The sequence below is a fragment of the Pleurodeles waltl genome, chromosome 7 (genome assembly GCF_031143425.1).
Source record: "Pleurodeles waltl isolate 20211129_DDA chromosome 7, aPleWal1.hap1.20221129, whole genome shotgun sequence".
NCBI lineage: Eukaryota > Metazoa > Chordata > Amphibia > Caudata > Salamandridae > Pleurodeles > Pleurodeles waltl.
Genome location: NC_090446.1, coordinates 751,520,434 through 751,543,683, shown reverse-complemented (window position 1 = coordinate 751,543,683; position 23,250 = coordinate 751,520,434). Strand labels below are relative to the sequence as shown.

General features: G+C 42.4%; 1 protein-coding gene across 1 annotated transcript in view; it reads left to right on the top strand.

The window, feature by feature from the left end:
- Positions 1 to 23,250, top strand: part of TGFBI (transforming growth factor beta induced) — a 224,985-nt gene that overhangs the window by 184,014 nt on the left and 17,721 nt on the right. Inside the window, exons 11-13 of the mRNA XM_069199225.1 lie at positions 2,356 to 2,492; positions 9,105 to 9,235; positions 20,142 to 20,266. Of these exons, the coding sequence (XP_069055326.1) occupies positions 2,356 to 2,492; positions 9,105 to 9,235; positions 20,142 to 20,266 (393 nt within the window). The remainder of the gene's footprint in view (positions 1 to 2,355; positions 2,493 to 9,104; positions 9,236 to 20,141; positions 20,267 to 23,250) is intronic.

The following is a 23,250-nucleotide window of genomic DNA, read 5'->3' as shown; positions in this document are numbered from 1 at the left end:
ACCATGCACCTAGCTACCATCCTGCAGGAAATGGTGTAGTGGAGCGTTTCAATACAGTGTTGATGGGAAGTGTGCAAGCCTACATCAATGCAGGAAACGATTAGGAGAAGGAGTTAGTTGTTTCATTCTAGTTTATGGCACACCTTGCATCTAGTGCAGTATCATCTATACTTAAGATGCTATAATCGCTGTGTATTATACTCTCTCCCAATTGTTCCTCCTCATCGTCTCCCACCACAGATTTGACGGAACCCCCTTTTCTCTTTTTTCTCCTGCATAATGTGGCAATGTGGCCTGTTATGCCACAGAATGAACAGTTAGTCCTAATGGCGAGACAATTCTTGTCTCTGGCTATATGATCTCTGTTTCCAGCCCTAAAAAACACAACTCATTTCTCCTCATACCCACTCTTTTCATTCCTTCCACTATCTTGCATTTTTCTTCCCTCCTTTTCATCCTTTTTATTACTTCCTTTAATATTAGTTACCTTGCTGACTGACTCAGGTTCACCTTCATTCTTAAGTGCAGCTGTGGCACACCTTTTTGACAATTCCCCCTTTTTCATCAATTCCAATAATGTCATTCAAGGGTGCTTCTCTGCATACTCATACAATCTCTTGAATATTACTATTTTTACAGTGCATGACAATTTGGTCTCTTATTAAATCATCATGTACTGTATCAAATATACATGTTGTAGCTAACTTTTTCAGTTCAGCTACATAGTCCTCTACGGATTCAGATTGAGTTTTTTTTTTTCGCTGAACAAAATTAAATCTGTCTATAGCTATGCATACCTTAGGTTGATAATAAGCATCTAAATCATCCAGAGCTTTCTTAATATCCTCTGTCTCACCATCTGGTCTTGTTTTCTTCTCCATCAGATTGTAAACTCTTTGACCTTCGGGACCTACATTATGCAGTAATATTCTTTTTCTCCTCCTAGCAGAATATTCTTCTTCATTTTCTTCTTCAATGAAATGCTGAAATGTAATTAGAAAAATAGTCTTTCCAATCTATCATCACAGGTTCATCACAGGTTCTCCAGCTCTTGGAAAAAATGGTACTGGAGATGTTATTTGGTATAGACATTTTGAAACAAGATTTTTTCATTGAACTCGTCACTAACTTGCTAAGAAGTATGCTCTGCATATTTAGACATGCTCCCACAGTGCGTTTCTTATGTACTATTACAAGTTTCAGTTCAAAATACTGCAACTGGTGAACGATGCGTTGTGACTATAGATAACCAGAAGGTGGCTCATGTGTACAGCTATGAGACATATACTCAAAATATTCAACAGGTGTGCGCATCACAAATGGGCTTTCAATCTGTGTCACAGATGAATGCCTTATACGTAGGTGTGTTCATTACCAATACCCTGCCAATCCAAACGTGTAGCTGAATAGTGCCTCATACATTTTCTAATTAGTGTGTGCACCACGGATGCTCTTATGATAAATTTAATTAGGCAAAACTCAACAATGCATTATTTAATCTGTACAAGTGGTGTGCACGTCACTGATGTGCTATAGTCCCCTGCTGCTCAGTACTTCATACAGAAATTTTTACTTTATGCAACTGGTGTGGGCAACACCAATGCGCCCAATGTAGACAAATACAAGTAAATGTACCTCCAATACGGTGGCTTTGCCGCAACAGTGATGACGTGTTGCTCCTAAGCGCACTGTGATATGTTGCTCCTATGCGCACTTGCTTCCAATGTATGTTGCGCGCTGCTTGATCCTTCCGCCTCACGTGCACAACCTCCAAGTGCAAGGATGCACATCAAGACCAAAGTCCAGCACAAGCACCCGGTATGCCTAAATCAACCCGTCCTCTGGGTTCGCTCCTCATCTCACACTTGCTGGTACGGCAACATTACTGATAGCCGTGAAAATTGCAGGTGAGAATTTCAAATTAGAGGTGGTTTGTTTCTGTAAGCCAGCGTCCACTCTAGTTGGTTCTCCTCTTCCCCAATTAGCATGGAATGGGTTCCGATCAGCCCATTGCCAAATTGTAGGAAAATATTTGCACTCAGTTTGCTTAAATTGAAGGTTTTATTGGGGAACAGGTAATGTGCTTCTTCACCCCATGGAGGGCTCTCCAATTGTCTACATTCCCTTCTCTACATTCCAGAATACCCTGACCTCCGTGAGCGTGCGGTAAATATCCTAGGTACCACATATGGTAAGTATCTTAGATACTACACAGATTGCCTTCATGCAAGCAATCTAGCATTCATGGCTGCATAGCTCATGTAAAATTAAAAACAACAATATGCTCCACTGACAACCTGTAAACCTAAATATTCCTTAAAACAGCAATATCATATGCTATCATTTTTGTTGTAGTCTCTGTGCATTGAAAATGTCTGTATTGCTGCCCATGACAAAAAAGGACGATTCGGTACTTTGTTTACCGTGGACAAGATGCTGACTCCCCCAGTAGGAAATGTAATGGACGTTCTGAAGGCTGATAATCGTTTCAGGTACAGTATAAAATATGCATGTACACGTTTGAGTAGCCCTTATTGTGGAAAAAAAGAGAGCCATATTTGTTATTGCATATTTGCATGCATTTAGTTGAAGACTGTTGGAGTATCCACTATGCATGTCTGATTGTACAATTAAAAGAATAAATAAGTCACAACATGAAGGAGTTGCATCAGTAGATTTTATAAGTAAAACCGATTTAAATATTGTGCATACTTTGAGTTCATGTGACATCATAATGTTATTTCTTTTACAAAATGGCAAAGTATTGAAAACGAATATTATATACATTTCAAAGTGCACATTGTGGAGAAGTGTGGCTCAATGGTTAGAGCGGCAGACCCTGAGGCAGAGATCTGGCTCAAGACCAGGGTTCAAGTCCCGCTTCGGCACGTCTTGGGCTCAATTACCCTTGACCAGATAATTCTCGCCTCGGTGCCTAATCTAATTCAAGGGTTCCACTCTGCAACTCTGGGCAATAGCTTGCTTAATCTCCACAATGGCCCCAACAGCGCTTGGATGCCTGGCTTCACCCTGGGGGTGCTCAGGAGTGGGCGCCTCACAGGGAAAAGCCAGGAGGGGTTCCATAGCGGTATGAGTACAGCGCCTTGAGACCCTAACGGGTGAGTAGTGCGCTATACAAGTGCTAATTTACATTTTTTAATTTACACATTGTTGCAAACAATGCTTTTTTCAATCTCTTACTAGTGTAATGGAATAAAGTAGGAGATTTGGAAAAATAAACAATGTTTATGACTATAACATAATGTTATTGTCAGTTAGGGATTTACATAGTAAATGCTACAGTTTTAAATTAACATATACTATTTCCACTTAATAGTACTCATTTAATCAACTATAAATGGAGGAACGTTTTAGTAGTCCTCACCAAAATTTGAAAATTACAGCTGCAGTTCTGGTACTAATCTTCGCAGTAACTCTTTACCTTAATGATTTACTTTATTGGTGTTGACAATTGCTTAAGTAACTGTGTCTGTCTGGGCACAGTAAGACTAACTTTGGTGGGGAGGGTGGGGGAATCTGAGGTTGTCCCTAAGGGACCATGAAGAGACAAATAGAGCCCCCTGCATAAATTACTCTAGAGGAACTAACAATTTGTAGATGAAGCGGGGATCAGGACCCATATTAGGCACCATAGTCATGTGACTGAGATCACCCACCACTTCACTTCGCCATCATTTCACTAAAGGCTCATTGGTAGTCTACCTATAGTGAGAAACATTTGCCTGCCAGGTATATCAGTTTCACAGTGCTTTGAACACTTGGTGTTACTGACCTGGATGACATCATAACAGTGTCACAACCCGTTGACTAAGCATTTGATTTTTGTCAACTCTGGGAGTGATCAAGGCGAGGGCTTTGGAACTTTATGGGCACTTAATTGCCACATACATGTCAAAAACGTTTGAGAGGTTTATAAACAAAAACTGTCAACAATGTTTTCAGAAATTAGCTAGTTGAGCTTAAATGAACCGGATAATAAATTACTGCCCTTGACTTTAATTCACAGAATATGTGCAGTAGGAGAGGCAAACAGCTTAGTGACAATGATGATGATGATTTTTATCATTAATAATAATAATAATAATAATAATAATAATGAGAAGAAGAAGAAGATGAAGAAGAAGAAGGTTTATAGGGAGTCTGATACCACATGTTTATCCATTTACTTGGACTGTAGACATCAGAATTTACTATTACTCACTGTAATGGTACTCATATTATTAACCTCAGAAGGATCAAAGGTGGTATTAGTGCTCCCAAGATCCAAACTAGTGTCCTCACATGGCAATGCCAAATGCTTTTCCCATAGATTTATCTCAGTACCTCTCTACACCTATAGAGAAGATGAAAATTCCTGAACACATTTATAATCTCATAATATGCCTGGATAGAGTAACATAGTGTTAGCCTCTTTGAATAAGGATATCAAACTTCTACAAATGAAACTCACATTACTGAAGGAAGAGTACCCAAACATGTAGCCAGAGCTCTCTTTGAAGTGGACAGCTGTAAAGCCAATGTACTGGTAGTTCAAACCAACAACAAATTGGTATTTAGGCATCAGATTCCTACATATACCAGAGCACATTTGTTTAACAACCCTCTTCAGAATAAAATATGGTGAAGTTTCAACACCATTTAGGAAATAATATTAATATTAAGACATAAATCCTTCAATTGATCTGCTTTAACATACTTTAAGAACATTATAATGCCCTATAAAGCATTCTGCTCCTTCCTGTCTAGTATAAAAATTATACCAGACCGAAAATGATTTAAGGTCTGGTGTGGAAGGTTGCTGCCCTCTATCCACAAATCTACTAAGTTGTAGAATGTATCAAATCAAATCAAATCATTAACATTTATAAAGCGCAATACTCACCCGTGCGGGTCTCAAGGCGCTAGGGTGAAGGGGTTACTGCTGCTCGAAGATCCAGGTCTTGAGAAGTCTCCGGAATGCGGAGTGGTCCTGGGTGGTCCTGAGGATGATGGGGAGGGTGTTCCAAGTCTTGGCCGCCAGGTAGGAGAAGGACCTCCCACCCGCCGTGGAGCAGCGGATGCGAGGGACGGCGGCGAGCGCGAGGCTGGTGGAGCGGAGAAGACGGGTGGGAGCGTAGAAGCTGAGGCGACGGTTGAGGTATTCTGGTCCCTTGTTGTGGAGGGCTTTGTGTGCGTGGGTGAGGAGATGGAAGGTGATCCTTTTGCTGATGGGAAGCCAGTGCAGGTGTCTCAGGTGTGCGGAGATGTGGCTGTTGCGGGGTATGTTGAGGATGAGGCGGGCGGAGGCGTTTTGAATTCGTTGCAGATGTTTCTGGAGTTTAGCGGTGGTTCCAGCGTAAAGGGTGTTGCCGTAGTCCAGGCGGCTCGTGACGAGGGCGTGGGTCACGGTCTTTCTGGTGTCGGCGGGGATCCAGCGGAAGATCTTTCGGAGCATGCGGAGGGTGAGGAAGCAGGAGGATGATACGGCGTTGACTTGTTTGGTCATGGTGAGAAGAGGTTCCAAGATTAAGCCGAGGTTGCATGCGTGGTCTGAGGGGGTCGGTGCGGTGCCCAGGGCCGTGGGCCACCAGGAGTCGTCCCAGACGGTCTGGGTGTTACCGAGGATGAGGACTTCCATTTTGTCTGAGTTCAGTTTCAGACGGCTGAGTTTCATCCAATCTGCAACGTCCTTCATTCCATCTTGCAGGTTGGTCTTGGCGCTGGTGGGGTCCTTGGTGAGGGAAAGTATCAGTTGAGTGTCGTCGGCGTAGGAGGTGATGATGATGCTGTGTTTGCGTACGATGTCGGCGACGGGGCTCATGTAGACATTGAAGAGTGTCGGGCTGAGCGAGGAGCCTTGTGGGACGCCGCAAATGATCTCGGTGGGGTCTGAGCGAAAAGGTGGAAGGTAGACTCTTTGGGAGCGGTTGGAGAGGAAGGAGGGGATCCAGTCCAGGGCCTGGCCTTGGATCCCGGTGGAGCGGAGGCGGGTTATTAGGGTGCGGTGACAGACAGCCGAGAGGTCGAGGAGGATGAGGGCGACTGTTTCTCCGTTGTCCATCAGGGTTCTGATGTCGTCTGTGACTGAGATGAGGGCGGTTTCTGTGCTGTGGTTGGCTCGGAATCCGGACTGAAAGGGGTTGAGAAGGTTGTTGTCTTCAAGGAAGTTGGTAAGCTGCTTGTTGACGGTCTTCTCTATGACTTTGGCAGGGAAGGGGAGGAGTGAGATGGGGCGGAAGTTCTTCAGGTCGCTTGGGTCAGCCGTATTTCAAGACTATTTCTGGGACTCATTGCTGCTGCTGCCATTTATGAGGTGATTAAATCCCCCGATGTATCATCATTGTAGAAGGACCTCAGCACTTGGATGCCCCACCTGGATATACGGATAAAGATGTATGCTGGCAATCTTAAGTGAAATGTCTTATGGACATTTACCACCTGGCTTCCAAAATGTGATGCTAAACATCCTTTGTTGAAACTGCTATATTCCCACTTCGTTATTGTACTCGTGTTACCTCGAAAATCTGCAGCATACGATGGCTGAAGGAACAGAGGTCCTCCCTGGTTCTGTTATCTGTCTGTCTGCTCTTCTCGGGAGGACTAATATTTTCATCCATGGTGATGGAATAAGAGGTAACACAGCCATCATTTAGAGTACCATATGAGTGGTTAAAAGAAAAGTTCCCATGAAGTCTCATCTGCATTTGGAGACATTTTCCAACCTGCTATTCATAAAGCTGAAACTGTTGTGCCTCCAAGGCATTTTGATCCAAGTTTCACTATGCCAATAATTAATGGAATTAAAAAAAATATTTCTTTAGATGATCAACTATTACACTTAAAGCTATTATCTTACAGCAATAAGAATGTTAGTACTGGAGCAGGGAGTGCTTCAATTACAGTTTCGGTTTACTGTCATCAGGACTAACCGCCACTGCCATAATCATAGTCCTTTACAGGTTGATAGATCTTTGCAGTTGAGTGAGAATTAATTAGGAGCTGTACATCACATGAAATCATCACAATTTCTAACTATATCAGTCAATAAAGAGAGTTTGGTATGAGTTAAAGCATTTTATTATTCAAATCTTGTAGTAAATCTTCTTTACTAAGATCACAATTTCAATTATATTAATTTCAGCCATTAGTTTTGTCAGCATATACGCAATCAATACATCATAATAAAATGCAAAAAGCATGCTCCATAAAGGAAAGATTTCTTATTTTAGGAAATGAGAAGGAATCAAAAGGTGTCACTTCAGGTACCCATAAGGAGTTCTGAATTTGAGAAAAGTCATAAAGCATCTGTATTAAATTTCAGCTTAATAAATCAATAATTAATCAAAGCAGCACTTCTCATGAAGAGAGGTTCAAGAAACTCAGTAGAGTTTCAGACCATTGCGGAATAAGTGAAAAATGAAGTGTGGCATGAGGAGTAATCTACTCTAGGAACATGGATTATTATACACAGATGAAAAGATTGTTTCAACCTCATGTTGCTTCTTCTTTCTTCAGTCGACCAATTAGCTTCCAATGTGCCCATGGGAACACGTTTACTCCCTGTCTTCTCACAGGAGCACAATCTTCACACAGCAACTTCTAAGACCGCAACTATGCCATATCATGTAACTACCTTTCCCTAATTCTCATGATTCACTCTCCCATACAAGACTTCATTCCCATGTGAAACTTTTCATATCTAGCCTTCTAAATAACAAGTCTATTTATTACCTAAAAGTAGTCTTTTATAAGTAGAAGCATCTATAAAAACAAAAAGAAAACATTTTTATCTAACACCTATTGATGAAAAACAAGTCAAGAAGGCCAAGAAGAAGTTAAATGCTGAGTCTCCATTCCTTACGCTCTGTTAACTTCAATATGGCAACATCTCAGGTTTTAAGGCCTAGTATGTTTAAATATGATTGCCTATATCAATTTTGCATTAAATGTTACGTTTTAAGCATCAAGTTTACTATTGAATTGTTATTTCCAGCATATACAGTAAGAATTGTTTGATGATGGTTTATGAACAAAAACGTGTCAGAACACTGCTCTTTGAAGAATTCAAATCTGATTGGACTAGCTGGTTAGACTTTTTAGCGACTACCTCTCTCCGCTAAAGAAAGTGAAACCATTCCTCTCAGAAACCAACTGAGTTACTGCATGGTCTCAAAGGCTCTACACTAGCCATCCATAAGAACTTCCTACAAAATCAAGCATGTCAAATCACTGGCCTAAATAAATATAACCCAATTTACCCTAATGGAACTTCAAGGGCTCCCTTTGCCAGCCCGCATCATATTCAAATTCAGCTGCATCATTGACAAAGCCATCACGAGAGGCACCCCACATCTATACTACTGACAAGCTCACCATCTCAGGTGGTTATCTGCACACCCACAGCTAGGATTCCATCAGCCACGAAAACACTATATAGCAAAACAGTTTAACAGTCCACTTCTACTTTCAGTACTCAGCTACCATTCCAATGACTCATTGACTGTATCTTTCCCTTTGACCCTGTACAATAGAGTGTTGCCTTTCGGCTAATTCACACTATACAAAAAGCACATACATACATACATTTTAAAAGAAGCATATTTTGACACATAATATGCATACCTACATATTGTCGTACTTTACTGCACTTGCATGACTGCAATTGGTTTATAGATTAACATTACACCCAGTGAGATTTGAGAAACTATTACATACCCAACTGCAAGTTTGAGTTCAAGAAATTGGCCCAGATAGGGAAAGCACTCTGGGGGGATGAGAATAAAGGCTATTGGAGTCTTATAATGTCAACTAGAAATGTTAATCCCATCTCTGAAATTCGTTTACAAATAGTAAAATGGTTAGTTAGTGCTTCATTCATGTCACATAACTTCGACTTTACTGGACATTTGACTCATAAATAAACAATAATATACACATTTGTGACACTACTTTTGTGATTTTGTGCAGTTTGGTAAGTGAGTTGAATTGAGTAGTGGCTGTCTCCTTCGGATATGGCGAAGCATCCACTAAACAAAGAGTACAAAGAGCCCAGATTCTTTGAGTTAGTACCTTTTAAGTATTAAAGAAATATCTTGCTGTTGCAGTATGCTGGTGGCTGCCATCCAATCTGCAGGGCTTACAGAAACATTGAACAGAGAAGGGTCTTTCACGATCTTTGCACCAACAAATGAGGCTTTCCAATCCCTCCCACAAGAAGAACGGAATAAACTTATGGGTAAGCATACTTCTTAAATCGTGCTAAAATAATCTCTCTTTTTATAGATACATCGCTGGTCCTGTAAATCAGATTTTGCAAGTATAGTAAAACACAATAGGAACACTGCTCATTTGGACATTTATTTTCTCTGCTGGTTGAATGAGTATTTGCTTTACTAAAATGTAATTCCAATTTTGCAGTTTGCCCATTTATTTCCTCTGTGCTTGTATTTACTGTTTGCTTAATTGAGAAACAGGTAATCCTACCTTGGCCCCTCAACTGCTCATAACTGGATGGTCCTTGTTATATCATAGAGACTTTAGATGCACCCTAAAGTGAAGCACAATTATGTAAAGCTCTGATTGCAAAACCAAGATGCAACCTATATAAATCCCCTTAAGGTGACAATAAAGACATATAGGGGGTCATTCAGACCTTGGCGGACGGCGGAGGCCGTCCGCCAAGGTACCGCCGACAAATGACCGCACCGCTGTCAAAAGACCGCAGCGGCCATTCAAACATTTCCGCTGGGCCGGCGGGCGCTCTCCAAAAGAGCGCCCGCCGGCCCAGCGGAAATGCATCTGCAACGAGGACGCCGGCTCAGAATTGAGCCGGCGTAGTTGCAGGGGTGCGACGGGTGCAGTTGCACCCGTCACGTATTTCAGTGTCTGCAAAGCAGACACTGAAATACTTTGTGGGGCCCTCTTACGGGGGCCCCTGCAGTGCCCCCGCGGCACCCCCTACCGCCATCCTGTTCATGGCGGGTTTCCCGCCATGAACAGGATGGCGGTAGGGGGTGTCTCGCGCTCCGCCGCCATGGAGGATTCAATGGGGCAGCGGTAAACCGGCGGGAGACCGCCGGTTTACCCTTTCTGACCGCGGCTGAACCGCCGCGGTCAGAATGCCCTTGGGAGCACCGCCAGCCTGTTGGCGGTGCTCCCGTGGTCGGTGACCCTGGCGGTCACCGGCCGCCAGGGTCAGAATGACCCCCATAGTGCTTGTGTTCATGAACAAGCCGTAAATAATGAATTCGATTTTTGTTTGAGTTTAATATTTTTAGCAAAATCTCCAACAAAGAAACAATTCATATCAATGTAGCAATACAGGAGGATTGTTAAAGAATGTACAGCAAACCTTAACAAACAGGAATAAAATATGCGTCAAAAATAACCCACCCGCAACCAGGTATCATGATCAGTAAATTCATGGTTAATTATTACACAAGAAATGTAGTTTCCCCTATTGTAGGAATCAGTCATTACTGTCAGAACGTACCAAAAACCATATTATATTTTCAAAATTTGGAAACAATCCACATTTACAGGTAGGAGGATAAAAATCATTCTCAACCGGTCCATTTTATTTACCAGTGAGTCTGTTTTTCAGAAGGATACAAATAACAGGTGAAAATAACGTCTGTGTATGCCTGAAAGCAGTATAAACACCGGAGGCTGTATTACATAAAGTTCCCCAGAAGAGCAGAGAAAGCATGCACTTACGTTCTGGTTCCTTGGGGCACTTTGGTATTGGGGCTGGGGCTGCAGTTCACACGTCGAGGCAACACATTCCAGAGACCTTTCTCTCTTGTAATAGGGCGTGGATCCATGCAAGTGAGGAAAACAGTTTGCCTTTGCACCAGTGCCATATTACGGATGCAGGCTCAGAGGCAGAGAGGTGGCGTTCAGTATTAACCCTCCTAAGGGCCACCTTTGTGAGAGGGTGTTTGGGATCCCATGAACTCCTCAGATATCCATGAACATGGGTGGAATCTCTCCCTGCACCTCTCTGCAGGGACATTTCTGTTCCCTTGTGCAAAGTAGGCTGGGTTGCCAACCCTTTGAAAGACTTAGCAGGTGCATCAATCAGCAGGTCCTCCTTTAAGAAATGTACTACCCCCAGGGCACGTGCCAATTTGAGACTGTCCTGGGGGAAGTGCCCTGTGTAAAATAAGGCCTCTAATGTACATGCATCTGTAATGAATGGAGAATAATATTTACTATGTGTCTTATCAGGTGTAGAGGGGCTTATTTACAAGCCCCCGTGGCACAGGGTGGTGCAGAAAGTGTCTTTCTGCACCACCCTGTGCCACTGGGAAAGGGCAGAAATGTGCTGTATCTACAATATACAGTGCATGTCTGTTGTCTCCCCCTGCTCTGGTGCTAAAATCAGCTGCCTAGCACCAGCGTAGGCACCCTTGCACCATAGTACAAGGGTGTCTTTGTTGCAGGGAATGTTTATGTGCAGGAAGGTGTTCATGCCTACACATAAACAATAACTAATGGTGATTTGTTACTTCTATGCATGCTGCAGAATGCAGTACACATAGAAGTAGCAAATCTTCATTATTTAATGATTGTTTATTTGCAGGAAGGGACACCTTCCTGCACATAAACAACCATTATTGTTGTTTAGTTCTTTCTATATGTGCTGCAGAATGCACACATAGAAAAAGCAAAAATGACTAGAAAAAAAAGTATTTCTCCTTTTTGCACCACTCTAATTCCACCCCTGGGATGGCGTTACTTTTTGGCACTGCCTCAGGTTTATGATTTCTTATAAGTCTGGGACACTGTCAAAAGCAATGGGTTTTGCAACATCCATGCATGCCCCTCTGCCGCAGAAAACTGCGTCGGGGGCATATATTTACAAGGCGGCGTTAAGCCATTCAAAGTGGCTTAGCACCGCCTTGTAAATGTGGAAATGGGCACAGCACCACTGGAGCGTCCCTGACAGTGATCCTCCGGTGGTGCTAGGGGCTTGTAAATAAGCCCCTAAGTACTTTTTCATTTACCTCAGATTATCTTTAAAATTAGTTTTTTTTCCACAGAGTCCTTTCAGTTTCATCCAAGGTAAGTTTGGCCCAGCTTGTCGATCAGTGATCTGATAAGTGATTCACAACCTGAAGAGGTTGCATGGTCCACAGTTTACCTTTAGGAACTATGGGCATTTAAAGAGGGTGACAGGTTTTGATGCACTTTCCATTGCTATACTCTATCTAAAGGACCACTAGAAGCTGATTCTCTGGTATGATTTGCAATACTGTCATCAGTATTCGTATGTGCTGAACATTGTATTTTTTATTTCCACAGTAGAGTAACCTCCTCAGTCAGCTGATGTGTGGGAACAGGTCTCTGGACCCATTGGTTTCTGGCTCATTGCAAGACCATTCCTGTTTCCTAGAATTGTGGGATTATATAAAGGATCGCCACCTTTCCCATCACTAATTAGGCAGCAGTATTAATTCTGCATGGAACAAGTACAGGTTTCAGTCATTTTCTACTGACTTCATAATTCAGCGGTATAGTGGAAATAAATGCTGATCCTCAGTCCTAATTTAAAACCTTCTCAAACAAGCCAGATAGGTGAAGATTTATTCTTCATCAAATTTCTGAGAAGTGTAATATTTAATGGAGGTGTAGAGACCTTATGATTGAAATCCTTTCTCCTGTTTCTGAGGGGGTATTTAAAACAAGCAGTCATGCCATTATAATTGTTCAAAGGTCATGAAACAGGCAAAAAAGTAAGTAATCTGTGAGTGTGCTTAAACAAATAAATGTGGAGTGTGATGAAGCAACGTTCAAAGCAGGCTTCTTTTTTTCCATTAAAAAGCATAAACAATCGGACTAGGTAATAAGTGTTACCTCTGTACAGGGTCTTAGCCCACTGTGAGTTAGTTAAGCATGACACTTCGAAATGTTGTGCTTACACCATTCATGATGCAAAGGAACCTGGAGTGAAATGTTGAAATTAAGAACCTTGTGTGAGCTTGAACTAGGATCCCATATCCTTTTAAATGTCAGCATATTTATTTTGAACTTCACCTGTGAATTATTACTGTTAGCCCCCTTTTGGAGGCCAACAGGGCAGAAAGGGGCTCTTTGTTGAGGTTTGTTTGCCACTGGTGTCCTGGGAACCATCCTACTATTGTTCTAAAAAGAGTTGCACACTTGACTCTCAAGGTAGCAAGATTAAAGAGTCATAGGCTTCGTAGGGAAGATAGTGTGAGGGGCATGAGATCAGAACTCAATAATCAACCATCAAACACAACAGCTATAGGGGCATATTTAAGAAATAACCATGCAGTTCAGCAAGTCACCTTGATGCACTGAGCTATAGAGAAAGGATAGGAATGCACTGCACCTAACATTGTATAGTTCTTTCTTGTCCTTTCCCTGTACTGGCGCACAACGTGCTGCCTAGTGTCAACATAGGCACTCTTGCACCATGGTACAAGGGTGCTAGCACTGCAGACAGGATTGTTTTGTAGCAGGAAGGGGTACCTTCCTGCACAAAAACAATTGTGAGAGGCACTTTTCTCTTTCTATGTGTGCTGCACTTGGCCCAGTTTGCAGAGTGATAGTAGGGTGGTTCCCAGGACACCAGTGGCAAACTCAATCAGGAGCCCCAGTCTGTCCTATGGGCCCTCCAAATGGGGCTCAACAAAAATTCACAGGCCAAGTGCAAAATAAATATGCTGACACCAGTTAGGCCTTCAGCTTCTCCATCAGTAGAATGATGTACCTTCCCCTCTAGCAGACTACACAGGTACCACAAAGCTGGTCATTCAGAATCCTCAAGAACTCTGTGGAACACTCTCAATTACTTAGTACTGGAAAAGGATAGGGTTGTTTGGATCCTGCTTTTATACATATTTTACATACAGAACTGGTTTGGGGTGTTCTTCTCAGGCTGCTCTTCAGACAGAGGGCCTCATTATGGGTTTGGCACCCCCAAACCCTAAATTATTTGGGGCGCCCTCATTGCCCCCCCTCCATGGGGCCATATCCCCTAGGGCTCTCTGTTTTGGGGCCCTTACGTGCCTGACCACCAAGCGTTCCATGGTGGTGGGATTGCCATTGAAATCATGGTAGTCCTGTAGGTCGTAATGGGCTTCTTGGTCCCAATGCCGGGATCTTCAACATTGGCACTGCAGTCAGAACCGCTGACAGTCTGCTGGCGGTCTTCTGGCGGTCCGACTACCAAACTCGTAATCCAGTGGTGCAACTGCCAAAGGTGCGACGGTCATACTGCCACCGCTACAATGGTGGTCTATGGACCACAAACTCGTAATGAGGCCCACAGTCTTTTGGTTAAGTGCTGCTTTTCGCAGCAGGTATTACGGGTACTATTTTCAAACTGGAGCAGCCACAACATGGGCACAAGAAAATGTAAAGTTTCTTCATCTGGCTGTTATCCACTTCTCTGAAGCAGTAATCAGGGACAGAGATGAAGGCACGCAAGACCTAGACACATTCTCATCTTTAATAAAAGAGACTGCAAACCCTTCCATCACCTCTGCCATCTACCAAAAGGCGGTGCTCTGGAAGGAAAACCTACTCAGAAACCCCTTACTAATACATTGTTCCTGCAGTTTTAAAAGTAACCCTGTCTCTATCCTACCCACTTCAGTATCTAGGTCTCCACCCTCCAATAACAGGACACACAATGCATTTTCACTATCTTGGGCCACGCTAACCCTAGGGCACACATGCAGATACATGTTTTATATTGCAGCAGACAATTCCGCAAAATGTGTCTGGAGGCCACACTTTCATTGACACATATGAAAGAGTCTGGTCCATTCTATGATATCACAAAACAAGGATCATCTGTCCACTCTGAGGACAATGCTTGATCTGCCCTTCCAGGTAACAGGAGCTCCTGGATCTCACCTAATCAAAGACAGGTCTAGGTCACTGTGTACAGGCTACATTAGTGTGGCACCAGGCCCAGAATAAAAGTTAGAGTACCAGATATTCATTTAGTCATACACTCAGGGAAGGGGTACACATCTGCGCACCACGCAGGTGGACATTCACATCTCAATAATTATTGTTTGAATCAAGTAGTTGTCCAGCAAAAATGACATCAGTGTTATTCAGATAGTACTTTAAACGGTAATAAAAATAATTAGACTCAATATTGAACCATTGGAAATGTCATGAAACACCTCTCATCATATACAGATTGCATCACTATTAACTTTATCTTCTCTTGTACACATTTCAATCTTTACATATCGTCACATAGGTCAAAAATTCCACCTACTATGAACTATAAAGGAGCCTTTTGTGCAGCACTGTATCAAAACACCAGGGCAGGTCCACGTATGCAACATCAATCCCTTTTCTACATCTGGGTTTTATATATACCATCTCAAAACTATTTAGTAGGTTTATTTTGGTTATAGCGGTAGGTTTATGTTGATTCATAGTAATGGAGTAGCCATATGTGATGTCAGGTATTCCCTAATGATCAGCTCTGTGGTTTTTCCTTAAACAGATGTCAAAATTACTTGTCTGGGGTTTCCAGATTCTGACTTTGTTCCCTTTTAATTACTTGGCAACACTTTTGCTTTACATACTCACCAGCTTCTAAAACCGATGTGATTCAGATTTCAGAAAGTGTGATGGGATCGGGCCAAAAATGCACTTAGCACCTTAGGAAATTGGGAACATCCCATCTGGCTCCAGAGCTTCATTTGTGACAATTACCTCAAGCGCTGTATTCTCACTTTAAGGCAAAGGAAGGACAGTGTCGCTGAACATCGCCCCTTCAAACGCTCTTTCAAATGTTAATTGGTCTAATCAATAAAGTCTGATGATTACAAAACTTAAATTGAAGCTATTTCTTTCTCTTAGGGTATTGTTTACATCTCAGATCTTTTTATTACTTGTATTCTTTAAAATTCAGTGAGATTAATTTTACTTTGCATTCGTCTGGTCAATCAACGATAATGAACCATGCCAGTGCTAAGCTCTATAATTGTGGGATTGTTAATTTGAATTTCATTTACTTGGGGGTTATTTTGGGTAAAATGTTGATTTTTATCGAAAGCGGATTGATACATTTTTATGTTCCACCAGCAGATACCTTGAGGTGCTGGCTTTTTTACATCACTTAAGATGTCATCAGTGATATCATCAATGATATAATTTACCATGCCAAGAGTGATGCAATATGTGAGGTCATAACCAGTCCACGGTGGAAGATAATTATAGTTAGCTCAGTAAACTAGAGCTTGTGAATCTCAGTAGTTTTTAGATTTTAAACATTAGTTTTTATCTCATTTAAACTCCTAAATATAGAGTTGCTTTTGTTTTTTCAGCAAATTTCAGTCTTCTAACATAAACTAAGATCTTATTATCTTACCTAACTGTAATGTCACTTTAGCCTATGTAGATATTCATTAATAAGTTATGGAGATGAGAATTGTACACTTATACATACGTCACAAGCTAAGTTCAGATATAGATGAATATATGAAATTATATTGTTTGCTTGGCAAGGATGAGTAGATTGTTTAATTTTCTATTTTCATAATGTTTTTCCAGTTTCCTTGCTCTTTTTTGCTTACTTGACATCAAGTTAGCACCAACGTTTTCAATGTTTTGAGTTGAGGATGCTGATGATTTCAGTGGTTTCCAAAATAAACATGTTAGATATATTTCCTATATTAGGGTTTGTTTACAAAAGTGAATAAGGAAAATGGGCTACATTAAAAAAAAAAAAAACACTGCTTTATTTAAAAAGCAGTTGAGACACAGTGGTCTGCTGACCCCAGCAGGCCACAGTCCCTGTGACTTCCAGCAATTCCCAATGGGTCGCAAATTGCAATCTGCCTCATGAATATTAATGAGGCAGGTCCCTTGCAAACCTTTTTGCAATCACTAACAGTGTCTGAGACATTGTTGTACATCAGATTTTGCAACTCGCAAATTGCAAGTCTCTAAAACTCGCAAAACCTGACGTTTGTACATGTGGCCCATTGGTTTTTGCTGAGGTGAATCAACTAAAGAGATGCAACACTAGAACACAAATGGCAGTTAATTAATTTATATCCAATTGTAGCTTTAATTCTTTGGCAACCCCTCACATAAAACATTTCAACTCAATAATTAATGAAAAAAACTCAAATGTCATGCTAGCTTTTCCCTAGTTGACTAAGTTGACACTGTTGTTTGTAGCTGTTTGTAAATAATTAGAAACAAATAATCATGTTTAAAAACATCACTCATAAGATAAGATGCGACCACTACCAGTGCTCAGTGGAAAGGCAATGAAAATCTTAACCAATGTCCTATCATGTACATTACATTAAAATACCTACAAAATAGGCTGCAACTCATGAATCTCCAAAGACCAAGCATTCAGCAGAAGACCTCCATGGCCATGAATGTTTGTGGACATTCAATTTTAGAAAGGGCATCATTGTTTATAATATACTCGGTTAAGGGTGTACCTGAGGCAAAAACAAAGCTAAACAAGAGGGGAATTCAGGAGCAATGGAGGCAGGATAGAAAGTGTTGTGGCTTTTTGTCAAGTAGTGCAACCTCAGAATAATACATAAATCAGAGTGCATAAAAGTGGTAGTTGTTTGAAAGAACATACACTATCCACGCAGGCCATTTTCAACCACCCTCCACGTTGTGCCAGAGTAAGTGGCATTTCCATGGCCTGCATAATGTCTGGAGCTTCTTGAAATTATTTCCATGTTGCCTTCACTATTTATGCTACCCCGGATTCTTTCAGAAATTGATGCATCCCACCCCCATAGTACTCATGTTTATCCAAGAAGGTAGCAAACCTACCATACAGATATAGATCCCCAACGATTGTACACCCTTCTCTTCTGTCACCATAAAGCAATATTCCTAAACAGACAACAGTTGCATGTCCCTTGCATGGGGGGCACTTCACCACCACCTTGATCCCTGTATGCCATATCCGTTCCCCTTACCGGATGACATATGGAGCACTAGCCAGAATATTATTTCCCGTCATGGCTAGTTCTGAGCCTGAACCTCTACCATCTGTCCTCTTCAAGAGACATTTGTTCCAGTTGTCCCCTTCTACAAGCCATTTTAGAGTGTGTTGCAGTTGAGATTATATTTAACACAGTTCTATGCCCGAATAACCCAAGCCTGTCCTTTTCCAGGTCAGTTTCAAAGCCTCCAGTCTCCTCTGCTGGGCCTACCAGACCATACCAGTGAGACCAGGACCTGGTCCAAGAGAGTATATATATGTGTTGTAAAACTGGGAACATAGATCCCAGTTGGATACGTGGGCCACACAGTAAAAATACCATTCTAGCAAGGAAACCTTGCCCATCACAAACAGGGGCAGCGACATCCTGAATTTGAATGAATGCTTCAGAGCACTCAGCACCTGGTCTATATTGAGAGAGTGGTATGACTCATCTTCATGAGCCACGTGAATGCTCAAATACCGAAGTAATCAAGTTCTGAACCAGAGCCACCCCTTAAAAGTCATGTCTAGCCATTCCACAAAACCACCCTAGGGGGACTAGTTTGAGTTTACCTAGTTAAATCACACCGCCAGCATATCACGAAAGTGGACCAATTCATAAAGTAATAAAATCTATTATAAAGAAACCAAAATGACACAAAAGTGGTTGACAGCAACAGGAAGAAAGGGGCAAGAACAGTGTGATGTGTAATATGTGTGGAAAGTCGGGGGGCAGTAGAGGTATGGGACATGTGAGGACTGCTTAACTTACTGTAAATAAACAATATAGAAGAGGCCATTTGTCAGAAAAGTATTCATAAAATACCTTTCCTTCTAAGATATTTTTACATTTTTGCTTTCATAATCTCCCAACGATTATTTTGAGTTGTCTCATCACTAATTCTGAAACTAGATTGTACGTACAAATCAGGGCAAGGAATTGGGCCTTGCCTTATAGCGCTAATCTTGCATTTTGGTCCAAACCCTTAGTTAATAAAAGATTGATTTGCCAAAGGATTAACGTTATTTAACGATTAGCTGTTATCAGATTGTTACGAAATTGCTTCTCATAAATCTCAAACTCAGCCATGAAAACAAAAGCCAACAAATAGCTCAGTGCAGAACAGACAGCCCTTAACGAATGTTTCAAATCAATGATTGCCCACTAGCACTAATGAAAAGGTCTGTTAAAATGCTACGATGTGCTCTCCTGTATACTAAAAACAAATACGAAAGCCCCTGACTCTGACCCTGTGATTTCTTTGAAGATAAAGTGGATGTCATAGATCACTATGTTGCTAATGACTCTTCTAAATTACCTCTTTGTGAGGCTGGATATTACCTTTCATTTCCTAAACATTCCACAATGCATGAACTTAAGTCTCTATTACACTAAGATCCTCATTTTGATAAACGATTGTCGTTCTTCTGGCTCAGAGTAGTATCTTTGGTTAGCGAATAGAATGAAGGGTTTCACGGACATCTTGGCCTTCAATACACACATTGCTGTCCTCTTTGAGTACTGAATCCAGGACAAAGGGTGATGAAAACAAGTAATTTCTGTCTGTCCAAGTGGGAATGATGTCTTAGCGCACTATTTTCCTGTCTATATGGTCATTTCTCCCCGATGCTCTACAAGAGCACCAGGTAGTAGCGTGTCCACTACCAGAGAGGGGCACATGTTTTAACCCAGAAGGAATGGCATCTGTACCCAGTTTTTCAATGGTGGATGGCATTTCATGGGTTGCACCCACATGCCAGCTGCTAAAAGACACACCGTTGTCCCCGAATGAGACACCCTTGAGGGAAGAGGAGGATGTTGCCTGGAAGGGAGGCATTACTTACTCCCCACATGCTTCAGAGGAGGGTCCGCAAGGGTTCAGGGACCGGAGAAAATCTTAATATGTATGCAATTATGTGTTAAACACTGTGCTCACACCTTGTACATCCTGTCCTTGTAATGATAAGGGAAACATCCACAGGCAGATTTTTGACAGCATTTAATTTAACTTATCTAAAAGCTTGATTTCAATTTACTGACTGGTATTCTAGATGTATCCTCCTCTTAGAAAGGTTGCCTTGTATAATTACAGCATACATATGGCTTTCCTTGAAAACTTGAAATTTTCATACATTGAATAGTTTGTTTTAAACTGTGTGTATTTCTACTACCCAGGCAATGCTAAGGACCTTGCCAGTATTCTGAAGTACCACATTGGCGATGAAATCCTGGTCAGTGGCGCAGTCGGTCAGCTTGTACGGTTAAAATCTCTCCAGGGAGGGCGACTGGAAGCCAGCTCTGTAAGTGTGTTCCCCATGCTTCCTTTTGCAGTTTGCTTTTTTTCATTTCTTAACATTTATATTAGTTTGTATTCAAGGGGTTACCGTTCAGACACGACACATTATAATGCAGCACCCTGGCAAAGACACACAAGAAGAAAGTGATCATTATTGACTGCCTCCTACTGCGTTCGAGACAATAGCGAACATTAAACTGGTACCCTCGGACCCCCCAGATCTCACCTTGCCAGACGTTGTGTACGTCTGCAGCCTCCACACACATATGAAACATTTTAACAGAGGAGAAAGACATCTCTGTTTGTGCAATTACATTTGAAATGAATGGCGTGTATACATATGGAAACAGGCACAAATCACACATTTATTCTAAGTAAACAACAACCTTATCATCAAGCCAACCAATGTTTACAATGCTAAACTGTCTGTCTTTTGCCTGTGCTAAATGAAAGTCAGCACAATTGTATAGAAGTGCCCATTCAGTTCTTAAAATTTCTGCACACAGTACCTGAAATTGGAAACTTTGGGCAAGACTTAAGTTGTGGCGTTAAGCACCATGACATCTGTAATGGGCCCTGTGCAATGACTCCTCAGTGGGTGAGGCCTACAACACTTATACAACGACAGATAATAAAGACTGCAACACAATGGTATTATGATAGGGGTGTAAAGACCACGAGCGGTCTACCACCATATTATTTATAACCTCTGGCCACGCCTATGCCATTCACATCCGGGTCACTCAGTCACATGTAACAGTCCGGGTGACTCACTACATCCCTCCCCAACTTGGTCTCAAACCATTAAAAATATATCCCCCTCACACAGTCCCTGAGTCGCTGGCTCGACGGAGGGTTGGGTCTCAAACCATAGCAGGGAAGGTCTGATCAGCCAGCTCTTCGTTTTCCACTGCTATCGTTGCTGGGTTCCTTTTCTCGAGCGTGACTAGGTGTGTCCTTTTCTGAGGTTGGACTATGCTTCTTGTCTTCAGGGAGGATGCCATCCATTGTCACCTTATGTTCAGTCCCATCTGGTGTAGGTGTTTTGGGGTCCACTACTTTTCAGAACCGGAGTACATTTCTCATGACAGTTTCCTGTCCTTTACAAGTCGTGACCATTGTCCCCTCTACTCTTATGACTTTCCAGACTCTAGGGTCAAATGGTGTCCAGACTTTCCATCCCGGTCTCCTGTCTCTCAAGATTACCTTGTCACCACTTGTGATGTTGTGGGTGACGGCATGTGTCCTTTCCCTGGCACGTACATTGTTCCTTTGCCACCTGTTTTGCATTTCCTTCATATTGTGGGAGGTTCCTCTCGGGTCATTGGGGGGATGTGGCAATGCCGTATTCCCAAACATTCTAGGACCTTCTTGATCCAACCCCTTGGAACAGAGGTCCATTATCTGTTTGTAGTTCGTCAGGCAGTCCAAACAGTGCAAACACCTTCATGAATGCCCACAAGTATGGGGTATTTAGAGTACTCATTCACCAGAACCATTGTTACCCTTCCGTCTGGGAAGCTTCCAAAGTCCATGCTCACTTTGGACCATGGGACGGTACATTGTTCTTCGGTGATGACAGGTTTGGGCACCTCTTCTGTACTCATGAGCTGACAGACAGGGTATCGTCATATGAGATTATCTACTAGTGCTTCAAGGTTTGGGTATCACACTTTTGCCTGTAAGCGTGATTTTACTTTCACGTCCCTTGGTGCCCTCCAAGCCCAAGGGATGGTCTACGGTGCAGCAGGCTCACAGGGATTACAAGCCAGTGATTTCGCAGTAGCAGGCCTTTCAAAGAGGCACTGAGTTTGTTGCAGATTCTCCATATTTGTGTGAGGTTCTCACTTTCTGTCCCTTGCCACCTGATGGGCGACTCTAAGGAAGTTTTGCCATGATTCTTATTTTATGGCTTCCGTGACTTTAGTTAGGAGGGCATTACTCTTCATGGCTTCTAGGATCTCACTCAGACTCATTGTTTTTGGACAGGCACTTTGTGTCACGATGTGAATGTAGTCGTCAGATGTCTTGGCATCATCTTTGGCTCCTTTGGTTTCTTCTGCGGGATGGCGTAAAATAAAATCTGCCAGGTTCTTGGCTCCTGGTTTGTATATAATATTGAAGTTGTAGTGCTGGAGTTGGACCCCCCAACATTCTATCTGGGGTGGTGGATGAGGGGCTGTGCCCCTAGAGGTTCGAGAGGCTGATGGTCCGTCACAACTGTGAATAGCCTCCTGCAGGGGTAAAGGTGGAAATGGATACAAGCCTATCTGCTCGCTAGAGCTCTCTTTCTATTTCAGCCTATCTTGTCTCTGTCGGAGTGAGTGGCTGGCTGGCAAATGCCAGAGGTGCCCATTTGCCAGGCTCTACTTCTCGTGTCAGTACTGCTCCGACACCTACAGGGCTGGCATCTACTAGCAAATCTGTTTGTCATGTGCAATCAAAGTACAACATTGTTGCCTTACTTAGCAGCGTGGCTTTGACCTTCTTAAATGCTTGTTCAACCGGGCTGTGTCTGCTTTTGTTAGGGATCTCAGGGGTTTGGTGATTGTTGCCAGGTTGGGGATGAAGCAGCCGGAGTGTGCGGTCATCCCAATGAAGCTGCGCACTTCAGGCACCGTGGTAGTTTCAGGGGCTCATTTGATTTCTTGCAACTTCCGCGGGTCCACCTGGACTCCGTCTTGGTTGAATGCGTAGCCAAACAACTTAGTGGAATTCTGGAAGAAGGAGCACTTGTCTCTATGAAGGGCGACTCCATGTTCCCATACGCATTGCAGTATGGCCACAAGTGCTTTTCGTGTTCCTCTACTGTGATTAAAAATATTAGAATGTCGTCACTTATGTTCATGACTCCCTGGAGCCCCGAGAGGGTTTCCTTGATAGCAGCCTGAAACACCTCTGCAGCAGAGGAGATTCTGAAATTCAATCTTTTATAGCGTCACAGCCCCAGGTGGGTTGAAAATGTCACAGTGTAGCGGTTCTCTTCCA